At 37.7% G+C, this 25,458-nt stretch overlaps 1 protein-coding gene across 6 annotated transcripts in view; it reads left to right on the top strand.

The window, feature by feature from the left end:
* Dlg2 (discs large MAGUK scaffold protein 2) overlaps nucleotides 1-25,458 on the top strand; it is a 1,876,145-nt gene that overhangs the window by 526,260 nt on the left and 1,324,427 nt on the right. For 3 of the 6 annotated variants that reach the window (XM_037207071.1, XM_037207151.1, XM_037207044.1), the window contains exon 1: nucleotides 15,624-15,972. The exons of the other annotated variants lie outside the window; for them this stretch is intronic. In XM_037207071.1, the coding sequence (XP_037062966.1) occupies nucleotides 15,931-15,972 (42 nt within the window). In that variant the 5' untranslated portion in view covers nucleotides 15,624-15,930. Of the gene's footprint in view, nucleotides 1-15,623; nucleotides 15,973-25,458 lie in introns of those variants that run through there. 6 annotated transcript variants of the gene reach the window in all.

Genomic DNA, 25,458 nt, shown 5'->3' with positions numbered 1-25,458 from the left:
TCTTTTTTATGTTACATGGAAGCATTTCATTCTGAGTAAAATTTGGAATAAATGAACTTCTGGTTTTAATTGTCCAGACCAAGACAAAGGGCATGCTATTGGGGTCATTAGAGATGGTGACTTATTTTTACCTCTTAGAATTTTCTGGATACTTAATGGCTGATAAAAGGTACTTTGGGGAAAAAGTAAGTATAATTGGGCTGCTACCCTGAGCAAAAAGAAAGACATTTAATTGTTAAATTGTGTATTCCAACAGGACCCATTACAAGCTTTTTAAGGTTACCACCTATGGGCAATGAATGCTCAGGAGACAACTTATAATTATACAGTTTCCTGAGTCTATTCTTCAGTGACTGGTTTATCAGTAAGTGAAACTCAGTCAAGCATTCTTAAGAGATGGGGCAGTAACACTTAAGTCATAAAATCTTTAGTGGAGAAAGAATAAAAGTTGATTCTAGTGTATATTAATTCAATATATATGTATATAATTCAGAAGGATCTGCCTTCTCTAGAATGAGCTGCATGTATTTTGCCTGTTACTTGTATAATTCTGAATATGAAAACTGAAACAATCATACACTATTTTAAATGTATAATATGTACATGGCTCTGAAAATTTAACCTATATTGTATTAGTCAGGTTCCTCTCAAGAAGCAGAACTGATAGAATGAATATATATATATATATATATATATATATGACTTATAGGTTATGGCCCCACACTGTTCTAACAATGACTATTTCCCAATGGAAAGTCCAAGAATCTAGTAGTTGTTCAGTGCATGAGGCTGGATGTCTCAGCTGCTCTTAAGCATACACCAAAATCCTGAAAAAGTAGGCTCTAATACCAGTTAAGGAATGAACTTGCCAGTGACAGTGAGGACAAGAAAGCAACATGCAAAAACTTCCTTCTTCTATGTCCTTTATATGGGCTACCACTAGAAGATGTGGCCAAAATTTAAAGTATGTCTTCCCACTTCAAAAGATTTGATCAAGAACAATCCCCCACAGGGCTTTAGTTAATTACAGATATAGTCAAGTTGATAAGCCAGAATAGCCATTACACACACACACACACACACACACACACACACACACACACACTCACAATTACATATGGAGAACTATACATATAATTTATAACAGGAAGGCTAATAAGCATTAGATATTTTTCTTATGTTTTTCCTCTGGTTCAAACAATTAATTCCTAGCCTGATTATGAATACATATGTAGTGTGTTTTACTTTATTTACTCATCCTGATAGCTCTATAAAGTAAGTACTTTTATCCTGAATTTAACCATGCCCTCTGCATGAAGTTCAAAGCTTAACATAGTGTATCAGGTGTTTGAGGTCATACATACTTGTATTTCTCTTCTTTAAAAAGAAGATGATTCTTACCACATAGGGTTATTATAAGGATTAGAGATAATACTTAGAAAACTCTCAGCATGGTTTCTAGCACATAATGAGTCCTCGTAAATGGAATGGAGACATGCATTGTAAATAGAAGCATATTTCCTTAAGTGTCAGCCATTTACTGTTAGCATATGCAGGCTTAATGCAGATGTGCTCTGGGCAAAGACAGGCTAACCACTATCCCACACTAATCACCAAGGTGTCCTTCATGCCTTCAGTGCACATATGTAAACAGAGAGGTCATGTCTTCTGATAGCCTTCTTTAAGTACAAGCTCAGTGAGGCAAAATCAAGCTGGATTTAAAGTAAATTATTAAATGCATAAAGAGATAGAGCCCCATAGACAATATGCCCTATATTTTCTTTCAATAATAAGCAATTTAATTTTTTTAAATTTCAAATATCCCTGGGAGTTTATGTGCATACATCTAGCTCTAAGTGTATAGTTTGCACATATGTATTTGTGTCTATTCACATATATAAGCTTGTGGGATCAGTGTGCACATTTCCAGTCTAGGTGATTGAGCAAGAAGGAAATATATATATATATATATATATATATATATATATATATATATATGAAGAAAGTAAACTGCTCTGCTCACCTTGTATGCTCAGTGCCTACTACAGTGCCTAGCAGAAACAGTGAATAGAAGGAGTGCCACAAAAATCTGTCAATGGTGCTTTCAGATATCCAGGTATTTATAGTATATCTGCATATGTTCATGAATGTAATAAAGTTGCCTCATCTTTCAGGAAGTCTGTTTGCCATTCAAGATTTTTGTCACCATATAAAAAGGAACAGGAGGTCTGTATTACATCTGTTTCAAATGAACTTACTTTACTTTTCTAGTAATGAGACTGAAATAACCAAATTTTCTCTGACTAGGGCTTAGAGTCAGGCAAAACCCACAGGCAGCCAAAGATTTTTCTTTATTAATTTTCTTGGAATTAAAAGTTGTTAGAACAACAGGAAAAAATCAGTATGAAATCTTCCAGAGATCAAGCATATTCTTAGCGCAGTACAGATGCTTCTAACCTTAAAATGCATAAATGTGAGTGACAGCTGAGCAGGTTGTACTCTAATTTGAGATGCATCTCAGTGTAAATAATCAGAATATATTAGCTGGAGGCACGTAGCAGAAGATTTCTTCAATATGTCCCCTTAAATATGACCTTTGATGTAACAACAGAAATAAACACAACAGTAGTAACTTTGAGCTAACATGTTCTATGTAGCAAGAATCTGCTAGAATTTTCTATATTTTATTTCATTTAAATTGTACAACAGTCTTTTAATGTGATTTTATTTTATTTTTTTTGGTTCACAAACAGCCATGGAAGTTCAGGAAAAAATTACATAACTTTTCAAGGTCATAGTATATATATTGTACCTGGCAAGTGTCTGGCTAGTTTTATATTGGTGTGTTTGAAGAGAAACTGTCTCCACCATCTTGATAGAACCTTCCAGGTTAAGGCTATTTGTTTCTGATTTTGTAGTCCCTCAGTTCAAGTCACAGCGCTTTAAATAAACCACTTGGAGGCATGGGGGAGGCAGAAACACTGCATTTATGTAAGCTGAAAATTTAAGTGATAAAATTTATATTTTCATTTGAAAGTAGAATATTTGAAATCAGCAAATTGAAGAATTCTTATTCTCAACTGACTCAATCAGGCCCTGTCCTTTGCTGTTTTTGGCCTTCCTGTCTATCTTCATGTTTTCCTACATCATGGTTTGTCTTTTTACACACATGGTAGATTATGCAAAAGGAGGCAACAGTGAATTGCTTTCAATGGCAATGACAATAAGCTAGAGTGAAAGTTGTAAGTATGATATCTACAGAGAGTGACCTACCACATAGCAGATAGAGAAAGGAAAATGGGAACACAGTGGAAGTTAGCCCTCTCTGGGAAGGTCTTCAAGAATGGAGAAGAATGTGCCATGGGAACTCTTGCATCCTGAAGGGATGTCAGGAATGCCTTGAGGGGAGGACTGTAATGCTTCAAATCCAGTCTCTTGTTTACTAAAGCCTAAAATTCCCTTCAAGAAATCCTGATGTGCAGAGTGGGCTTTCTTCAGCTAACCTGACAGTTGACTTCAAGAACAGAGAGAGGAAGGAAGTTAGAATCTAATTCTCCACTTCAGATTTCATTGTCACTGATTACTGCTTCAGGCCAAGTTACTTAACACCAGTTTGTTAATCCCTTTGTCTAATGAACAAATTTACTTAACATCACAGTATTGGTGCAATTTATTTCAAATAAAGATACTTTTCAGAGGAAAAGGCTATGCTGTTAATTATACTAAGGCAATGGGAAAAGCATAGCATTAATCCTGGTAAACTGAGATTAATGGTTCTCCAACACCAATGCCCAGTTTCCGTAAATGTTTATTAAGAGTAAACAAAGATGATCTCATAAGTACGGGCTGTTCACTCAGGATTTTCTATAGAGAAAGGGAGTTAGTCAACACTGGTTTGATTTTTCAGGGACTCAAATGCAGGTAGGGGATGAATAAAAAAATACATTTTATTCTGTTTTTATTTTTAAGATTATGATTTAATTACAACATTTCTCCCTTCTTGTCCCTCCTTCCAAACCATCTCAAATACCATTCTTTGCTCTCTTTCAAATTCAGAGCCTCTTTTCTAATTGCATGCATATATATATTCCTAATATAACCTACTCACTCTGTACAGTGTTACGTGTATATGTGTTTTTGGAGCTCACCATTTGGCAGTGGGCAACCAATCTTCCCTGAAGAAGACTCTTCCTCTCGCTCTCATTTCTTAGTTGCCTATAGTTCTTTGTATAGAATTGAGGCCTCATGAGCTTTTCCCCATTCACTTTGGTGTTTCTATTGTTATTATCCTTTTCAGATCATAATTAGGCAACCATGTTGGTGAGACTTTATGGGTGTAACATCTGACAGACATTAATGGAGAGAATCCTCAGGCCTGTTCCGATGTGAGCACTGTTGGCCTGGGAAAGCCATAAACAGGTTTCTATGAAACAGACATCCTATGATTGCTTTGGGGAGACAGTTGTCCTCTCTTGTCTTGATTGGAAGCAAAGGCCAAAAAAAGGGAAGATGGATGGCATCACTTGAATCTCAGTCACTTGTGGTCACTGGCTGTAGATTGTGTTGCTAGGTATATGTGGTTTGGCCACTGGTCACTCACTTGAGTATGTAGGTCAGTGTGTCTCAACCTTTCTAATGCTACGATCCTTTAATAGAGTTCTTCATGCTGTGGTGACTCCCCCAACCATAATATTATTTTCATTGTACTTCATACCTGAAATTTTGCTACTGTTATGAATTGTAATGTAAGTATCTATGTGACCCTGAGAAAGGGTCATTTATCCCCAAAGAGCTCAAGACCCACAGGTTGAGAACCACAGATCTAGGTTCTCAAATTGAGTTGCTTATTTAATATGACTCTGAGGCGAGTTTTAAAGACGCTTTATTAGTTGTCTAAAATCATTTCCTGTGTATTTCTGTATTTTTAATGCATAATTTTGAAATTTGTACCATTTATAGACAACTATGTTGTTTTATATCTTATACATGTATCTCTAGTTAGTCTTTTTTAACACTCAAAGGAAATTTAATGTGTTTGTTTACAAGTTTTGTATCAAAGTATAATTTTGAATATGTTCAATTTTACTTTGGGAATACTTCAAGAAATGAAAACCTCACAAAGAATTATACTTACATGTATATTTATAATTTATCTATATCTTGGATTGATTGCTCATTAGGCAAATGTTCTTAAGTAATTTGAAGCTTTGCCACTAATAGCTTTGTGGCCCTCATTTCCTATCTGCTCATAATTAACCACCCCTGGCTAGAATTAGGAAAAATGGTTCATAGGTGTGGGAAGAAGGTACATTTGCAGATCACACTGCCTTTTGATTTTTCTGTGTGCATTTTGGTATTTGAAGATGAATAATTACAATGATAAATACTAATTATGATCATAATATAGTTTTAAAGTCTAATATTTAGACACAAGCAAAATGTATATGAAATCTATATAGCAGATATTGATTTTAAAAATTGAATAAGGGCTGGTGAAAACTTTGGTAAAAGACCTGAAAAACTCCCTCCAGAGTCATACTAAGTAAGCAATTCCATTTGAGAGCCTCAGTATTTAAATGGACAGTGATTAAAGGCACTTGCTGCCAAGCCTGATGATCTGTGTTCAGTCCAAGACCTACATGGTAGAAGGAATTATCCAACTTCCACAAGTTTTCCTCTGACTTCGGCAAGCACACCCTGATTCTTTAATGCCCCCTCCTTACACGCAAATAAAAATAAATAAATTCAATAAGATGTTTAAATGCACAAATAGCTTGTATTTCATTCATGTGTGTTGGTATCTATGAACTTTATAGTAGATAATATGTAGATACAACAGCAAAATGAGACAATATCACTATTCAAAAGAAGATCCTACTACTTTGTAAGAGATACATTATTTCCCTCCACCCCAGTGACTGCTGATATAAGATAGTGTCCACAGTATCCCATCACAGAGCTATAAAGGAAAACATGATGACTGGATGCTTTTTTGGGAGATGAACACAGAACTGGAACTCAGGAGAACTGGGTACTAGCCCAGTTTCATGACTTTAAATGACTAATTACCCTTTTGTAGACCACAAATGACTCATGTAGAAAGCAAAAGAATTCTACCAGATGCCCTTGAAGGCTTTTATACCTCTAACTTTCTGTTTCCAAGAAGTCAGAGGTAGCTTAGTTTGGCACCAATCATTCACTGTACTTGTTTGCAGGGCTGGAACCATCGCTGTAGTCCACACTGGTCTAAAACATTAGATCTTCCTGCCTTTGCCTCCAGAATGAGATTGTAGGCATGTGCCATCTTACCACCCACTGACTGCACTTTTAAAACTCATCTATTATATATGTCATAGTTGTTAAGTCTCAAAGAAACCTGGAACAATAGTTAACTGTGGTGACTATTTAACATATCAAAATTGACTGACCAGTCTCTCTCAGCATTGCAAGAACTGTTAAACAGTCCCAGTTCCTGTCAGGACTTCTCATCCCATCCTCCTATCCCAAACCTCTCGGGCCCCTGAGTTTCACTTCCCTTTCCACAGCTTCTCTTTTATATATACTCTCGGCATTTTGGCTATGCATTCACTTGGTCTTTTGGTCTTCTTTTTTTTCCTTCTCCCTTCTATTCTTCTCTCACTCCCACCACACTCCTCTCTGGCCTGGTCTATTCTGCTGGTCATGTTTAGTATGAACTCTTCCAGATGCCTCAGGCTGTGTGCTTGCTCATATCTTCAATAAAAACTCTCTCCTCAACTACACCTAGGAACAGTCATGTTCTCATTTTCATTCAATAATATAATGAGTTTTCTAGTATTCTAAACTTTACATCCAGAGCAAGGTTTATCAGTCTCAGCATCGCTGGCATTTCGGACAAAGTAATTCTTTGTCATGGCATGCTTTCTTGAGCACTAAAGGAAGTTCAACAGCATTTCTAAGCTCTACCCATTCCCTGCCAATATCAACCATTCCTCCAAATTTTATTAATTAAAAAAAATGTTTCTGGACATTGCCAGATGTTTCCTAAGGAGCAGGCTAAATCACCAGTGGTTCATAAAAACATATTCTGTTTCTACAAGAAAGCCTAAAATATGATGTTCTATTGAAAGGGGTTATGAATTTTTCTAAGAAGGAATAGAAGCAACTTCAGTGTGGCTAACACATGAAATTTGAAATGGAATCTAATTCAAGTCAAGCAAGGCACATACAATGTTTGCCCATAAAACTACTGTGATTATTTTGAATGGTATTTACATGATGCTGGCAGCCAGAAGACTTTTAATTGAAGGTGATACAATTCAGATTTACACCTATTAAAGATCATTTTCAGAAGTATATGTCAAAGTGGCTTAAAAGAGATCAAGGACACATCTAAGGAAAATATTTTGGTGGCTTCTTTTAGCAAGCTTCTGGAGAATACAGACAACTTGAGAATGCAGATGGTAGTCTCAGAAATGGGGGAAGGCATTATAAATTCTAGAAATACTTGAAAAAATTACAACTCAATAATTCACCTATTGTTTCTTAGTTACTGTTCTGTTATTGTGAGAAGACACCATGACCAAAGCATCTTCTAAAAAGAGCATTAATAGAAGTTTGCTTATAGTTTTAGAGGGTTAGTCCTTTATCTTTATGGCAAGAAGCATGGAGGCAGGCCAATAGAAATGACACTGGAGCAGTAGCTGAGCACTTATATCCTTTTCTGCCAGGAGAAAACAGGGAGAGGGAGAGAGAGAGACAGAGAGAGAGAGAGAGACAGAGAGAGACAGAGAGAGACAGAGAGACAGAGAGACAGATAGAGAGAGAGGAGGCCTGGGTTGGACATTTGAAACCTCAGAGCCCACCCACCCCAGCAACAAGCCTCCTATAATAAAGCTACACCTACTCCAAGGAAGCAACACCTCCTAATCCTTTCCAAAGAGTTCCACTAACTGGGGACCAAGTATTCAAATATGTGAAACTATAGGGGCCATTCTCATTCAAGCCACCACAGTTTAGCATGTAGAATAAGGCTTTACCAATGATTAGTGCTAAATTTCTTATTTGTGATACTAGATAAATACAAGTGACACCCACTAAAAAAAGGAAAGATGGAGAAAGATATTTTCAGTGGTGGACAAATAGTTGGATGAAAGGACCTAGACCTTAGACAAGGAAAATAGAGAGGATTTGTAAATCACCATCATAGAAGTGATAAAGAGATGCCATAGAATGAATAAGGAACCTGGAAACAAGAAGAATGTCTCATTCTTATTTTTAATTGATTTGGTGGTGGATGTTGAGGACTTCTTTTATTTTCTCCATGGAGTAAAAGGCAGTCATCTGCTAAGAGGAATGAGGGTGGAGAAAGCTCTGGAGCATGAGGCTGTGGAGAGGATTTGAAATTAACCTTCAAAAGAGTATGAAGGGCATTGTTCAAAGACATATAAAAATTTCAGGCGGTTGTTGAGCCCAGCTAACAAGAGTGAGCTTTTAACTTCTTTATTTGCAGCCACTTGACAATCTATTAGTTTGTGAAATAATTGAGAAGATACCCATTTTCTCAGGGGAACTGTTTTTCAGTTGACACTTGTTCTCTGTTATTGAAAAGCTTATTGTGGGATTAAGGACAAGGACGTATGTACGGGGCATGACAAGCAATAGGTGACCAGTACAGACAGTGCATTGTTAAATACTGAGTAGCAAAGTACAGACAATGTGTGTGACAGATAGTTAAGAAAAAGAACCTGAAGTAATGTTGTGAGGAAAGACTCAGAAGGGTGAGCTATTCTTTATGGGATAATAAGGTTTTGAGACAGAACCTCCCTGAAGTCTCCTCTGCTCTCTCTTAGGTAAACTATGTCAATTCCACTGTCCTTCAATGCCTATAACTCAAGGGAAAAGTCAGGATCCTTAGATTCTTCTTTTCATCCATAGAATAGGCTCTAGAGAAATACATAGACATCTGTAGGGCCCTGTGGGGTTCTTAGGAATTGTGGGGTGGAATTTAAAGGGATTTTTGAACCACAATCTCAAGTCTGCCTCCATGTATGCATTTAAATGTTTCTGACAGGGCCAGCACTAGTCACTTTGAGATTCTCTAGTGATATTTGCTCAAATTGTGAGGATGTGTTTTGGTTATAGGAGCAGTGTGGGGGAGTCTATTGCTGAAGGTCCATTAGGAGGTAGAAGTCAGGTAAAGGCTGTGTGAGAAAATAATTTTAATAGAGTTATCCCTTACCCTTTGCTTTCCAATATCTGGACATTGGTTTTTATTAGAAGTCTGAAAACAGTCACACACCCAGGGATCAAACTTTGTCTAAGAAACTTTGTATGTATCTGGCCTTACACAGACTAGATATACATCAAATTTCCAAAAAAAATTTCAAATTTTTGTGTAATGTGACATTTTACTGTTACGTGTCATTGTTCGTTGTTTTGCTTAGCATTGACTAAGAGTTTACTCTAGTTCAGAACATTATGTCACCAATTACAAGGCCACTTGTGATGTCTGAGAAACCAGCTCACTCCACATGCCCATATTTGTCTACACATGTATAGGTAAATTAGTGGTTGAGTTTTCCATTGGCATTTCCCTCAAAACCGGCTAAGTTTCAACTTCTACTTATTCCTCCTTTACATTATTTTAATTTTGAAATTCTTTGTCAAAATAGGTTTCTATAACCACTATTTTATTGTAGTTATAAGGAAAATTAAAAATGTTTATGTTTATAAATGGTGACATGTCTGAAAGATCTAGGAACCACATTTCAGGTACAAAGTTGCATCTAGGATGCATGCCCAATAGTGTACATAGCAGAAGGTACAGGATCATTAATTTGTACTCTTCATGACATATTAAATGTCAAAGCCTGTAAGTAATATCAAAAACACTAACACAAATACAGATATATTTCCAGCTAATATTGAACATTTATATGAATTTTTTAAGATAAGAAGACATCAAAGAGATCCCACTTTTTCTTGTTACATCAAGGTATTTGTAATACATTCTCTTCTATTTTTAGAGATACCTAACCAAAGAATTACGATATGCTTTGATGTGCTTTGTAGCCTGTAAACTAGTTATTATTATTATCTCTGAAAATTTCCAAGGAAGGTTCAGGAAAGTCCAGCAGCAGTGAGGTAGTTCAGGGTATATAAGAGGCCTAACCTTCTTGAGATTCCTTCAGAAGCAGCTTAGAAGTCCTACAGATGTGCTAGATGGTCACACAGCTCACAAACAGTGTTCCATGGATACAGAGTCATGTTAATAATAAGGCGTTGCTTGTTTACCTCCATCTCTCTGTCATTCCAGCCTTCTTTACACTACAAACTGCCAGTGATTAGACTGACTATGCTCTAGGTAGGAAGACAAGAGGTTTGCACACCTTATTTATTTTAGCTCTTACAACATTCCCATGAAGAAGGTTTGTCATCTTTATTTGGCAGAGGAATACACTGTGCCAGAGAGGGGTTATATAACCAGCCCAAGGTCACACAGTTGTGAAGTGACAGAAAACAGATTTTAAACTCAGGTTTGTTATCTTTCCTTTTTGTCACTGGAAGCCCAAGGCCTGCTTCCAAGAAGGACAAGATAGTTCTGTGTCTACACGGTCCCTTGCTCAACTGGCTTCAGTCTTGGAAGGTTGAGCTTCCACTCAGAATTATTTCATTTGCACCAGGAATCTGGTACTAATAGAACATGGTATGGAATTCAAATGTTAATGTGTACTGATGAAGTTTCATAGAAATGGATTATTCACTGCCCATCACATAGGCATTTACACAGGCTGCTTTGCTGTTAGAACATCATTATTGTGTAGCCATGACAGATTGTGTGTCACACAAGCCTGAGATATTTGGTGCCCATTCCTTTACCAAATGGCTTTGCTGATGAACCCTGATCTAAGGCAGGGGTTTTAACTTTACCTCCACATTAGAGCCAAGTATGAAACTTTATAAAATACTAAAATCTGGGTCCCACTGCAGAGATTTCAAACTAATTGATTTGGATTATAACCTAGGGACTAGTTAGCACTCATACTTACCTAATCAATCCCATCTTAACAAAGCAAAAGAAAAAGTACAAACCATCCAAAGTTATTCTAACTGCATATAAAATAAGACTAAGTCACCCATCATCCACATTTTGCAGATAAAGGAAATGGTGCCCATCAATTATTTGTAAGTAGTAACAGAAACTGCTACTATTGTTATATTTTTAACAAATTACACCCTCATACTGCCCTCTGTTTTATTTCTTTTACAAATCTTCATTATTTTAAAGATTCATTTTAGTTTTAACTGGATGTGTTAATGTGTGTATGTGTGTGTGTGTGTGTGTGTGTGTGTGTGTGTTTCTATGAGTGTGTGCGTGCATGCACACATGTGTATACAGGTATTCACAGAGGCCAGAAGAGGTCATGAGAGCCCTTGGAGTCAGGGTTACAATTGGTTACCAACTCCCCTACCTCTAATGTTGGTTCTAGGAACCAAACTCAAGTCCCTTGCAAGAACGGCAAGCACTCTTAAAAACTGAGCCGTCTCTCCAGTCCCTAAGTTATACTTTAAAGATTTGTTAAAGTTTCAAACCAGGGGCTAGAGATATGGCTCAACTGGTAAAGAGCTTGCAGCAAAGCATGAGGATTTAAGTTCAGGTCCCCTGTACCTGTATAAAACATAATCCAGATATAATAGTGAGTCCTATAATCCTAGAGCTGAAGCAGAGTCAGTTAGATCCCCTGTGCCCAGGGACCAGCCAGCCTACCCAAATTGTGAAGTGCCAGGCTATTTGAGAGAACCTACCTCAAATAAATAAATAAATAAATAAATAAACAAACAAACAAATAAATAAATAAAGTGGAGAAAATTTGAGAAAGGTATTTGGCACTGACATCTGATACACACATGCACATACACATGTATGGGCATCTTTCTACTTACATGTTGGCCCCCATGTCAACAAATTCATATACCTAAAACAACACCATAGCACATGCACCATACATTGAAACTCAACTCAGGGCACAGTCATTTCCTCAAAGAAGATGGGTTCTAGAGATAAACTACCTGTGCTAGCTTAAGGGCCCAATGGTCTAGCCTGGTACCGGTCATACAGACAGTGTAGAGGTCATTTGTGCTATTAGCCACTTCTGGTCCTAGTTGTGGGAGCTTGGGGAAGCCTCTGGTTATGAGGGTCATTTAGATTACTAGCCACCTCAGGTCTTGGTTGTAAAAGCTTGATATGGTCTGGACAAACAGAGAATATAGATCTGTATATATATATATATATATATATATATATATATATATATATATATATAGAGAGAGAGAGAGAGAGAGAGAGAGAGTATAGATGCTGTTAATCACTTTCAATTCTCAGCTTTCTGAATAGAAGAACTGATTTTTCATTTTTCCCATTGGAAAGACAACCCTGTGTGTTTAACATTCCTGATTTCTCTGGAGATCTGTGGGTGCAAGGATCTTTGTGCTATGCTCCCCAAACAGATCAAGTTCCAGAACAGCTAGGGCCACATATACAGAGAAACCCTGTCTTAGAAAACAAAATAAACAAATAAATAAATCATAAAAATGTTTCCTAACTGGTGTCTGTCCTGGATCTCACTCTGTAGACCAGGCTGGCCTTGAACTCACAGAGATCCGCCTGGCTCTGCCTCCCAAGTGCTAGGATTAAAGGCGTGTGCCACCACTGCCTGGCATGCTTTCTAATTTTTATGCCTTTCCTTAAATAAGAGTTGGAACATTTTTAATATGTTTATATTCATTGATAAATTATTACTTTTTCATTTACTTTTTAAAATTCACTTTATTTTTTCTTAGTGATTTATGAAAGTTCCTTTAAAAGATTTCCAGTCGAATGTGTTGCAGATATTTTGCTAATTTTTTGTTTGCTATTGTATATAATTTACCAAAGCAGAAGGCTTATATTTTTTACATAGTCATAATTACCTTTTCTAGTGTAACTCCAGTCCCTTCTTCAGTATTAAAAAAAACCGAAACGTTTTCTTCTAATGTATTTGTGATTTGGGTTTTTATTCTTAAGTCATTGATTCAACTGCATTTTTACTGGTGTGACTCATCTTTAATATTCTCAACCACTTTATGAGTGGTTTTCAAATGGCAAAAGATTTGATATGGATGAGGTTTTTCTGGGATTTCTCACTTGTTTTGGAACATAGATTTACTCTACTCCCTCCAAAATTGTGTAGCCAGTTAGAATTTTCTTTTACAATTGTCAGTGTTGTTCTTCTTGTGGATATGCTACCACAATGCAGTCTTTCACTAAAAATAGAGGACTCATTTTTAAAATCATACTTATTTACTGTGCTTGTGTGTTGTGGGGAGGCATGCTATGGTCTATGTGTGTGTGTGGGGGGGGTTAGTTGGTTGGTTGGTAAAGAACAACTTGCAGGAGGTGTTTCTCTTTTCCTACCCTAGAGTCCTAGGAATTGAACTCAGGTTGTCAGACTTGGCTGCAAGCATGTGTACCTGCTGAGGCATCTCACCAGCCCATTAATGCAGAGCACTATTCCATTGGACCCTAGGATTTAAATTAATGCCTTATTTCCTACAAGTAAAAGATGAAAATGGTCATTATCCTTATGTTCTTAAACTAAACAGTAGATCTGCAGGTATATAGCCCATGTCTGCACTGAATTCTATGAGATAGGTAAGCCCACTTGAGAGTTTTAAATAGGTCTTAAGGCTGTAAGTCTTCTTTTGAATGCACACACTTTAAAGCTGTACCTGAAGCCTTACCCGAGCTCTTCCTGATTTCACTTTTGTCTATTCCCTACCTGTGTGCTTCTCTGAGATCGTAACAGTTCCTGTCTCTCCCTTTGCTCTTCCTGCATTGGGGTATCCAAAAGTCTGGAGACCATCAAGATAGTAATAAAAATATACAAAGTGTCTTTTATTTCAGTTTCTAATGGAAAAAAAATACTTACCAGCACATTCATTGATTGAAAAAATATTTCGTAAGAATCTTCTGAACCCTAGTGGAGAAAGGCAGTTTTAGATCCTCCCCGTTTCCCAAGGCACCCAGTTGCTATGTTTGTATTCACTTACTGGGAAGAGCTTCAGGAGAAGTAACCTGCTATGACCTCTGGAGAGGGAGGCGTTATGAACAGAAATGACAACGTCTGCTTCTAAAGCCATTAATAAAAGTTGTTGACTGATAGGACCTGGGCATCCATGTTGTTTTTCTACTGCCCTGGAAGTCACAGTTATGGTACGAGTACTTACAGTTTGTAATTACCTAGTCTACTATGACAGACAGAGCTGGGAATCAAATTAAGTGGCTCCCTTCTCTTTCATTGCTAAACAATCTCCAGCTTAAGCTAAGATTGCCTTTTTTTTTTCTTCCTAAAGAAGCCACAAACAATGACAGCCCCAAAATAGCTATTTAGTCAGAAGTGACGACACTTTCCCAACGCTCATCATTAAGAGGGAAATAGAAAACATAGCTCTTTAATTCTTCTCCCTGAATTCCCTTCTACCCTCTGAAGCATCCTCACCTCACTGCTCAGGAGAGATGCCCAGTGACTCTGCCTAGCCTCAGCTCTGCTGCAGGCTCCAAAAGGGAGGCGGCTTATGCAAAACATGTTAAAGAAAAATCCTAAAAGTCACTGCAGCTTTTTCCTGCGAGTGATGCAGTTCTTCTCTGTTGCTGTGAGAACCGTTGTGGCGAAGACATCACCAATCTTTTTCCTCCCACTATTTTTACTGCAGTGAGAACTGTTCGTGTCTGCTTGCATTTCACCAGATAGCTTTAGAATCCTAGCTGAGCATTAGGGTTTCCTGAAGCTGGAAAAAGAGTTTAGAAACCTGCATTGGACTTTGTCCTCTTGGCTGGATAAAAATCCAATTAATTTTCAATATCTGTTGTCTGTCAAGGATAGTAACAGACAGTGGGACCTGAAGTGGTTTTAATTAATTATTCCCCTCTCATGGATTCATGGAAATAGAAGCTTTTTCTTTACCTCCCTCTCTCACTCTTTGCCTCCCAGAATCAGCTGGACATTTCACCTCAGCTCCTGCTTCTGCTCTGAGGTTGAGTTATCGCCTGTTAAATTCCTATCCCATCCTGTATTGTTGTCATTTACCAACAAAGCATAGCATTGGGAAATTGGGTGCATGGTTTTATTAGAGAGCCTAGCAATTTTAAATATCCTTGGAAGATAGACCTGATGATATTCCACGGCAGGGCAGTAAGAGGTGGTACTTCATAGCGCTGGAACAGCAGAGAACCCCTGGAGGACCTGGCTTCGGTTTTAGGGAACTCTATGAGACAGTGAACCCTTTGGTCCTTCTCTGTTCCACACAGGGGAATGGAAGAGTGAGGCATGTGTGCAGTGGTTTGTAGTATTTGCCAAACAGGGTACTGCATCAGAAAAGCTTGGATGTAGTGCAGAGCTGTTAGGCTACAAAGAGGAAAAGGGTTCCCTCTTCATCTACAGTCTGCCCGATGTAATCCGTGGTAAAGTATCTAATAGGACAACACTTGGGCTCTTCAGAAATATAAGTAACTCATTGGTTAAATTTCAATTCTTCACCTTTCCCCCCCTCCTTCCTGGGTGAGCTCATTCCCCCCTCCTTTTTTTTTTTTTTTTTTTTTTTTTTTTAAACCCAGTGATTTAAAATGCTAGAAGGAAAAGCAACTGAGGTCCTAACTTTCGGATGCTGAATCCTCAGCTAATTGAAATTACTGGGCACAATGCTATATATAGCCAATGAAGAGATTCTGAGCTCTCACTCAGTGCCTTCAAGACATGTCGTTTTGTAGTCAGAGGAAACAGGGATCAATGCATTTTCAAACTGACAGAGGGAACGGATGCTCCTTAGCAGCACATGCCCAGGATCGTGTGTGTGGGGCTTGCGCTGTGCTGAGAAGCTGATCACCGGCCCATATGCCCCTTATTTACTGCAATGTTCTTTGCATGTTATTGTGCACTCCGGACTAACGTGAAGGTAAGAGGAGGCGAGACGGCAACTGGGCACGATGTACATGTTAAACCAGCTGCAAAAAATGTCTACCTTATGTGGCACCAGGACTTTTCGGATGGCCGGCTGAGCAGGCAGATTATTACAGGTGGTTGCGAGGGCTTTGTTTTATTGTTGCCTTGCAGCCTCCCTGGGGGAGCGTGTTGGAACGCTGCTGTGAAGTGACCTTCAGGTTTAACTGTTTGTAATTCAGGTTCAGGCTCACTTGGAGGGTGGAGAGGGGGGAGGAAAAATGAGAATTATTTCGGTAGGCCAGCACCAAGAAATCAGCGGAGGTAACTAGCAATGGAGCACGCTGTAAATTAGGATTTAGTCTTTCCATTTCAAAGTGCTGTAAGCTGCCCGAGTTCCTGCAGCTTCATTGTTCTAGGAGCTCAGGGCTTTGAATGTAGCGGCTGGAATGGCATTAGGATGTGATCTGTAAGGTACCAGAACATCCTGTGTGTTGAAACGAGGATTATGAGCATCGGGAATTTGGTGATATTAATCACGCAGATTCTCAGCTCAGGGTGGGCTGCTGGCTTAGGCTGCTTGGGTGCCGCTGCCCCGTACTGTCACCTCGCTGACATTCACTTGCTGTAGCTAATACGGCTCCAAAGTTGAGCTCAAGTTTGGTAGATTTACCCCTTGTCACGGGCGAGGACGTTATTATTGGAAAGATTTATCTGACACCATTCATTCAGCAAGGAGCATGAGAGAGCAGCTGTGGAATTCCACTTGCATAATTTAAGTGAATTTACATCCTAGGTTACATTTTTTTTTCATAAGTTTATATTTCTTATTGAAGCAGGTTCAAAAAGAAACGATTGCCTTTGAGAAAGAAAAAAAAATTCAGAGGCAGTTTAAAGCCTGAAATAGGACTTTGGGGGAAAAAAGTCAATGTGAGGTGTTTCCATTTTTATTTTAGTAGAGGAGTGTTTTAATGTGTCTAGGTACTAAAGTTTCATTTTGTGTGTTTACAAGTTTTATTGGAGAGCTCCCTGTTGCTCACTTTTTCAAACCTCCTTGCTTTGCATTTGAACTTCAAACAGGTAGTAGGTAGATTTCCATGGCTGGCCGGGTCTCTCACCACTGCAGCCTGGAAGCTTTCTGTGTATGAGAAAGCAGAGTTCTATAAAATTTACTTCTTACTACTTTAAGAATTCACTTCCGCAGTGAATATGGTGGGATTAATAAACATCATGATAGGATTTAAGAGCTGGGGCATATACCCAAACACCAATGTGGCTTGTCCTAGTGCCTTTTCTATTTCAAATTATGGTCAGTTCCCTTGTGTTGTGGAGTGGGCAAGTCCTTGTCTTCATTCCTCTTCTTTTTCAAAAGCATCAAGTGCTTCCTTCAGAAGAAACGTAACTTGCATTAAGGGACACTTATTTTGATACCTCGTTGTTGCAATGGGGAAGTGCAGGAAAGTACGCTGCAGATTTCCTCTTTGGGAAAGACCCTTCCTCTTGTAACTCATCACAGTTGTCTTGATAGTCTTAGTTTTAAATTGAAATTTGTCTCACTTCAACTTTTAAGCAAAGAGAAGACTTGTTCTGAACCTGGATGATCTTTGGATAATAAATCCTTAATCCCTTCAGAAACCTGTGTTGAGTTCTGACACTTTCTGACAAAATCAACAGAAAGAGAGACCATATGTTTTCCTATCCACAACGTACCTAAACTTATATGTTTATGAGTCAATTAACTTCAACTTTAGATGTGCATGCACATTTTTTTATAATTGGCTTTTGTACTTTACTGTCTAATTTATATTTTATTTTGTATGCTTCTCTTCAGAAATAGCAAGCTTTGTAAAAGAGTTTAAAAATTGTCTTCACCTGTTTTTCCATCAGATTAGACACAATAAACTCTTACATAATGTTTTATTTTTATGTTTTAATATAGTTGATTTTATGTCCATTATACTTAGCACTACTTACCTGAAGAGCTCTGAAAAAGCCTTGCTCATGGTGTGTAGTCTCTCATGTCTGACATAATTCAAAGTGATGTTTGTTACACTGACCCAAAACTTTAATATAGTTACAATTTAAAGACTAGAAATGTCTCTTGCAAAATTTATTTTTCTATGCAAAATACAATATTATTGTCTTCTTTTACTTTCAAATGATTATTTGACAAATTTGGTATTTAGATATTATTATAGCCAGAAAGATTTTTTGAAATGGTATCTTTTAATATATTTTGAATGTTTTCACATAATAATCAAATTACATTAAAGATGAATTACTAGTATGTGTTTTACACACACATACACACACAAACACACACAATCTTCCATACATCAGCGTGTAACTTGAGGGTCACCATTATTCAATTATCCTTTAAATGACAGGTATGTTTTGTGCACTGTGCTTAAGTCTTAGATGTTAAGCTTAATTGAAAATAATTTTTGTTAGCCGGCAGTGGTGGTGCACGCCTTTAATCCCTGAACTTGGGAGACAGAGGCAGGAGGATCTCTGTGAGGATCTCTGAGGCCAGCCTGGGCTACAAAGTGAGTTCCAGGAAAGGCACAAAGCTACACAGAGAAATCCTGTCTCAAAAAACCAAAATAACAACAACAACAACAACAATAATTCTTGTTATAAGACTTCTAGTGTAGGACAAGACACAGACAAATGTACCAATGAGTGGTTTGAAATACGATGGGACTTGTAAAGGGCTTTAATGAAGGGCATTACTGTAATATTGCTGTAGTTGGAAAAACGAATAAAGGAACCACAAGCCAGTTGTACCTAGAATGGCCAAGAGAGATTCCATTGTGAAGTCACCTCTGACTTAAATCCTGACAGCTAATAGAATTTTGCCAGCCATCCTGCTGAGAGCAAGGCATGATGGGTAGAAGGAACATGAAGCTAACATACATAGAAACCTGTGAGGAGCTGTAAATAGTTAGGAGTGGATGAATTATGGGGTGTTTCAAGGCTGAGCAGTGGCTAATTGAAGTGATGAGCAACCATAGCAATATAACTCTGAAAATTATGTTACTTTGGTTGCAATCTCTTTCTAGAATGTGGTCTTTACACAGAAGGAAAAGAAGAAAAAAAAAAGACTTCCAATCAAGAGTATTATTTATGTTATGTTTTCTTGATAGCTTTAAGTTGCTGGAGTGATAAAGATGCACATCATGCCAGCTTGGGTTTCCTTTTAACTTTTTTTTTCTTTTACGGAAAATGATTAGAACAATTTAATTTGATTGTAGTCACACAAAAGGAAGTAATGCGATCATTATGTGGATGTGCAGTGCCTCTTTGATCTGAAATTGCCTGTGTTGTATGAAAAGTGCTTCTTTGATGAGACAACATGGGTAGTTTGTTGTATCAGATGCCCACATCATTTTGCCTATTGAAATGGCTCTATTTTTGAAAGTAAAGATGCTAATGATCATTTTCTAAGTGATCTTACATTCCCCACATCAGGATTTTCCTGTTGGTGTAACTACTACAAATGTGACTTTTGTATACACCCACAGGCTCACACACTCTAAGACAGGAATATCAAGTTAGACCAGCATCACACTTAGGGAAATTAAGGTAGAAAGGGAGAACATCCAGTTGTTCTATTCTCATGTGACAGGAGCAGGCCTAGTGTGAGACTCTAGAGCTTTGACTTCTGCTGTTTACCATATCCTGATGCCTATTTACAACCTACATTCACGAAACCTGCTCCTTCATTTTGTAAATTGCTTGAGTGTAACACACGAACATTTTAGAAAAATGGTGCTAGTCAATTCATTATAGGACATGATTTTTGAAGAGTCCAAGAAAAACTACATTTGAGTCTGTCTTCCCCACTTATGGAATAGTTTGAGGATATATTTTAAACTACCCAAAGTTTAGGTTTTTATTCATAAGTAGGGACACTAATAACTATTATAAGAATGATGTGAACCAGGTGGTGGTGGCACATACCTTTAATCCCAGCACTCGGAGACAGAGCAAGGTGGATCTCTATGAGTTTGAGGCTAGCCTGGTCTACAGAGTGAGATCCAGGACAGGCACCAAACTACACAGAGAAACCCTGTCTAGGAAAAAAAAGAATGTGTGGAGTGAAGAGATGTCCTAATGGGTAAAAGTGCTTCAAGAGTGAGGGCTTGAGTTTGATTCCTCAAAACCTGTATAAGAGCTAGACATATATTGTCCTTCTGTCTTACAGGGAGATGGGAGTTGGAGGCAAGGGAATCCCTGAAAGCTGGCAGGGTAGCTAGCCCAATGTGTACCATGGAAGAATCACAGAGGCCCGTTTGTTTAAGCCAGGTGGAAGGCAAAGAGCAACACCAGAGGTTGTCCATGGAGCTTCATACATACTCTGTGATATGCACACATCCACATTCATGAACACCAATGTGCACACACACACAGGATACCTGGCAACACCAGAGGCTGTCCATGGACCTTCATACACACTATGTAATATGCACACATCCACATTCATGCACACCAATGTGCACACACACACACACACACACAATATGAAATGATATAAAAAGATCTTTCAATATAGTAAGAACTCAGTAACTAAGTCATTATTGAAAAAGTATAGTCCACCAGATAACAGGAACTTTTGTTAGAAAATTCTGAGAATCAAGCCATTTTTAAAACCTATGGTTAATGAGAAACATGATTTAATATTCCTTCTCTAGCCACTATTGTTATCACAGTCAAACAACATACAAACTTACTAAAATATAATCTAGACTGTAGAAGCTGAAACTATAAGACTTGATTGCAATTAAATTTTTTATTATAAGCACAAATAGAAACAATTAAAAAGTATTCAGCAAACACATGCCCAATGAATGTATTGATGTAGTCTTAGACTTCTTTATTCCCTCTACTTCTTTCTGACTTATTATCTTAATCCTATAATTTTTTTAGGGAACACTTTGACATCATAAAATGCTGGGTTCAAATACTGCATTGTGCAGTCACAAATTGTCTGCACCCAACCATTTACTCTCCAGGATTCATGCAGTTAGTTCTTGACACTAAGTTGAAGAAATCAATAATTCACACTAAAACAACTTATTGAATGTCTACATCAACACTCTAGGATTCAGACATTCATCATGCTCAATCCTACCAACTTTGTCTTTTGTGATGCTTCACATCATTTTTGTCTCTGAGCCTTTTCTAGAAATGTTTACTGCAATGGGGTCCCTTCTCAGATGACTACACATGTTTAAGTTCTGTCCTTGCTCTTAGAAGTTATAGATGGAATCTATATTCCAAGGAGTTGAATCTAAGCCATACCAGCTACCCCATTTTCTCCTTTAAATATTAAATACAATTTATCCTTCATTCATGTGGCAATGTATTTTTAAAGACTTATTCTATTTTTAGTTTTGTATATAGGTGTGTGTGCATACATACAAGTAAAGGTTCTCATGGAGTCCAGAAGAGAATGTCAGATCCTCTGGAACCAAAATTACAGGTACTTATGAGCTGCCTCACATATATGCTGGGCATCAAACTCTGACCCACTGAAAGAATAGAACAAACTGCTTACTTCAAAAGCATCTTTTCAGCCCCATGGCAACACTTCTTAGATTGCTTCATGTCACTTATAGTATGATTTTCTACTTTTGGTTCATTTTGCTGATGTTTAGGGATGTTTCCAACCATCAGATAGATTTTAAGCATTTTGAAGACAGGGACTGTATATTATTCTCTTTATTTTTTAATACCTTGTTTAGAAATTCAACTATGAAGTGACTCAAAAGCAAAAGTTTTTGAAACTCGGCCTCTTTATGTTGTTGACACCTACTCTTTGCTACATCCTCTGCTGCATTGCACATATTGATGCTTTGAATAAACACATTACTTTTTGTAGGCAGGGTTTGTAGGATCATGAATCAGAATGTGTGGACAGTTTGTGTAACACCTACGGCTCATAGGTGTCGTGAGACTACGGCTTATGACAAAATCAGAGGTGGTTCCTGTCGGGCTTCCAGCTGAATAATTGTTGCTTTCTTGATTCTGACATGCAATAGAGCCTCACTAGACTCCTATGTTACAGCTGTCTAATTGTGAACCTCCTTAGTGTGCTGAGTCTACAAAACATAAAATGACTTGATGTGTGATTTACAACTTCTAATGAAATCCTGTAACTCAAAAATTTTAAAGTAACATAGCTAACAAAAAATAAGTGGGCTGGGGGGAAGGGGAGGGGGGCAGGAAGTGGGAGAACAAGGGAATCTGTGGCTGTTTTGTAGAACTGAATAGTATTGTAAAATAAAAGAAAAAATATGTATCTTAAAAGAATAAGTGACATTATAACAAAAGGAACTATTATTAGTCAAGCTTCTGGACTACACTCAAACTGCCCACATGCTCTCTATAATGTTAATATTATTGTTTTATAGATAAAGCTTATCTATGTTTTTATTATTTAACTAAAATTTATTCAGGGAAAAAAATTGACTTGCCCAATGTTACAGCCCTTAATTGCCAGTGAAGCCAGATTTAATCCAGGTCTATTACACTATAAACTCTGCTAGCAACCTCACTATACTGACTCATAATGCATAGATGCATGAACGATAACAATTACTGTATCTCAGACACCTCACCTATTGTGCTAAAGAGGGTCAGAAGCAAAGCAAGCAGTGAAAATGGATGTGTTCTCCATGTGATTTTTTTCCTTCATAATTCTTTCTAACAAATGATGGCTAGGGTCAAGCATAAGGTATTCTTCTACATCCCCAATTCATTTATTTAACAAACATTGTTTACTAAACATTTGTTATGGTTCATACACAAAGCAAGGTATTAGAAATAAAGGGGAGAGAATAAAGCAGACAATAACCCATTCCCTTGGAATTTATATGACAGTAAAGTAAGTAGAAAATAAAACAGTTTAGTAAAATTTATACAGTATAATAAGTACTAAGGAGGGAGAAATGGGGAAGAAAATTGGAGGCATATATTCAGTGAGGCTTTTGGCTATCTATCTATTTACCATCTATCTGTTGTGTGTGTGTGTGTGTGTGTGTGTGTGTGTGTGTGTGTGTGTGTGTAATATCCCTTCATGATGGCTAGGAAGAGAAATATCAAGGGTATGTGCAAGTGAGCAAATCTCACAGGACTTCATAGATCAGGCTTCTGTTAGTCCAATGCGGAACCAGTGGCTTTCAATGGAAGAATTAAGAGTTAACTCTTTTGACAACATTTAACCTTGATCACTCAGGCTACTGGGTGGAACACAAACTTTCAGACCGGAAGTCTCAGAGTTAAGTGACAACTTAGACGTCCCTATCATTATTGAGGGGAGAGTTGTAAATCCAGGAGATTGGGAATGTGTTGCTCAGATCTGCATAGGATTGTGTTTGTGGATTTTATCATCTTTGATTTTGCAGCCCTGACAATTGTGCTCTCTTTAGACATGGAGACCTAGTTCTCAGTTATCATGATTGTTATTTAGAAATCCTAGTTACTTTGTAGTTTCCATGTGTTTAAATCCTCCAAACTTTTAGCAAGGTAGAGTAGCTAATTCTGGAGTCATCCATATAGCCAAGGCTTAATTTCCATTTAGCTTCACATCTTTCAAGCATCTGGGGATGTTTTCCTAGTTCCTGCCTAAGTCTACTGTGAGTAACTTCCAAGCAAGAACCATGTATTCTTCTGTCTATATCCTACTGACTTCATCTGATAAGCAATGTATGAATATTTGCTAGATGAGTAATGATGAATGAATGCTATCCATTCACATCACAGGACATATTCTATAAAGTGCCTCTTTAGTGTGGTATCAAATAGGAGCAGATGTACAACAAGGAGAATAGATTCTTTACTCAATGAATTCTTTTTCTTTGCTAGGAAATCAATGTCTCTGTAATGAGAATATCCATTCAGCATCAGAATATGTAAGGAAAATCCTTGGAATCTAGAACTATTACTAGGCAACTCCTAGATAAAGCTTACAGCCAGGTATGGTGTCACATATCTGTAATCTCAGTAACAGGAAGGCTGAGGTGTGAGGCATGATGATTGTAAGTTTAAGGTCAATCTGTGTTACACAGCAAGACCTTATCTCAGAAACAATATTGCAGAAATATGAGAAATGTTCCCCATGTGTACAGAATCAAAGGAACAGGTCAACATGAACATGTGTTTAAACAGTTGATTATCAGTTGCCTAAGAAATGCATAGGCCCATAAATTTCCCAAATTTTGCACAGTAACACATGGTAAAAAAAATTCAATTATAATTCTTGGTTGTGAGATGAGATTTCACACTCTTGCAGAAGCTGGCTTGCTTGGAACTCAATGTGTTGCCTGAGCTGGCCTCAAATTGATGGTAGTCTCCTTGCCTCAGTGTCTCAGCCATTGAGATTTATAGAAGGAGCTACAACATCACCTTAAAATTGCAACTTAACCTAAGTTTTTGAAAGCAGTACTTGCCTTTACTAAAAGTTATGCATACTGATGGTGTCTGTTCTATTTTTAATTTTAAAGGTTTGCTTCTTTATAATGTTGCTCAAGATTAACTAGAAGCATTATAACCAGACATATAGCTGCAGAAATGCAATTCATACTGACCCTTTTGAAAGAAACTCCTTCATTTACCTTTCTTAATTAGTTTGGGCAGAGCAGAATGGATCATAGCTCACAACTCAAAAGACATGTTCCTTGTCTTAAGAAGCATGCAACCTCAGTTAAGAGTATGCAAATGAAAAGATGATAAATTACACGAATCAGCTAACACTAAGCAAGATATATGTGAACATGGAGTGAACACAGGATAGGTGACCAGGTAGCCTGATCCATTTGTTGATAGACATATTTTTTCTGTTTATCTAGGTATTCATGATTAAGTCCTGACATCTAAGACTCCAGGCCTTGAAGGTTTGCAGATCAGTCTGTGTGTTCAGTACACTCAAAAGCACCACCTAATATTTGATGAGCATTCATAATGTAGCAGGTACTGTGTACATCAATAGTTTAATCTTTGCAGTAATCTTAGGGTTTTGTTAGTAAGCTCATTTTTATCTGTGAAAGGACTCAGCCATACTGAGATTACAGCATCCAGGGCCTCACAGATTGAAGCTGGTGGTTCTGAAACAATTCCTCTGCTCAGGAACCATGGGACAGGACAGTGTGCATGGAAGGCCACCTTTCCTAATCTTGACTAATTCTTTGGATCCAGTGTCCACTCTGTCCTTCTCCAAATGGGCTGTATATTATCTCTTTAGTTATGATGATGCTGGTCTCTTCTTTGGCTTACTATTTTTATCTATACAAATTTCTGTTTCCTCTGATTATTATTTTTTCAACATTTTCCATTAGCCAAAGTCTGGGAAATTTCCCCTGGGTCAGATAACCTATACCCTCCCTGGATCTAGGGGCAGGGAGGGGTGCTTATACTTGAAAGACTTCATAACCAATTGATGTGTCATTGCCCCTTGAAACAGGCCTATTTGCCAAAGCCTAGACTTGTTATTAGTGTAATA

Source organism: Peromyscus leucopus, chromosome 1 (genome assembly GCF_004664715.2).
Source record: "Peromyscus leucopus breed LL Stock chromosome 1, UCI_PerLeu_2.1, whole genome shotgun sequence".
NCBI classification, from domain to species: domain Eukaryota; kingdom Metazoa; phylum Chordata; class Mammalia; order Rodentia; family Cricetidae; genus Peromyscus; species Peromyscus leucopus.
Note: the sequence above shows the minus strand (reverse complement) of the source record. Positions and strands in the feature narration are given on the sequence as shown.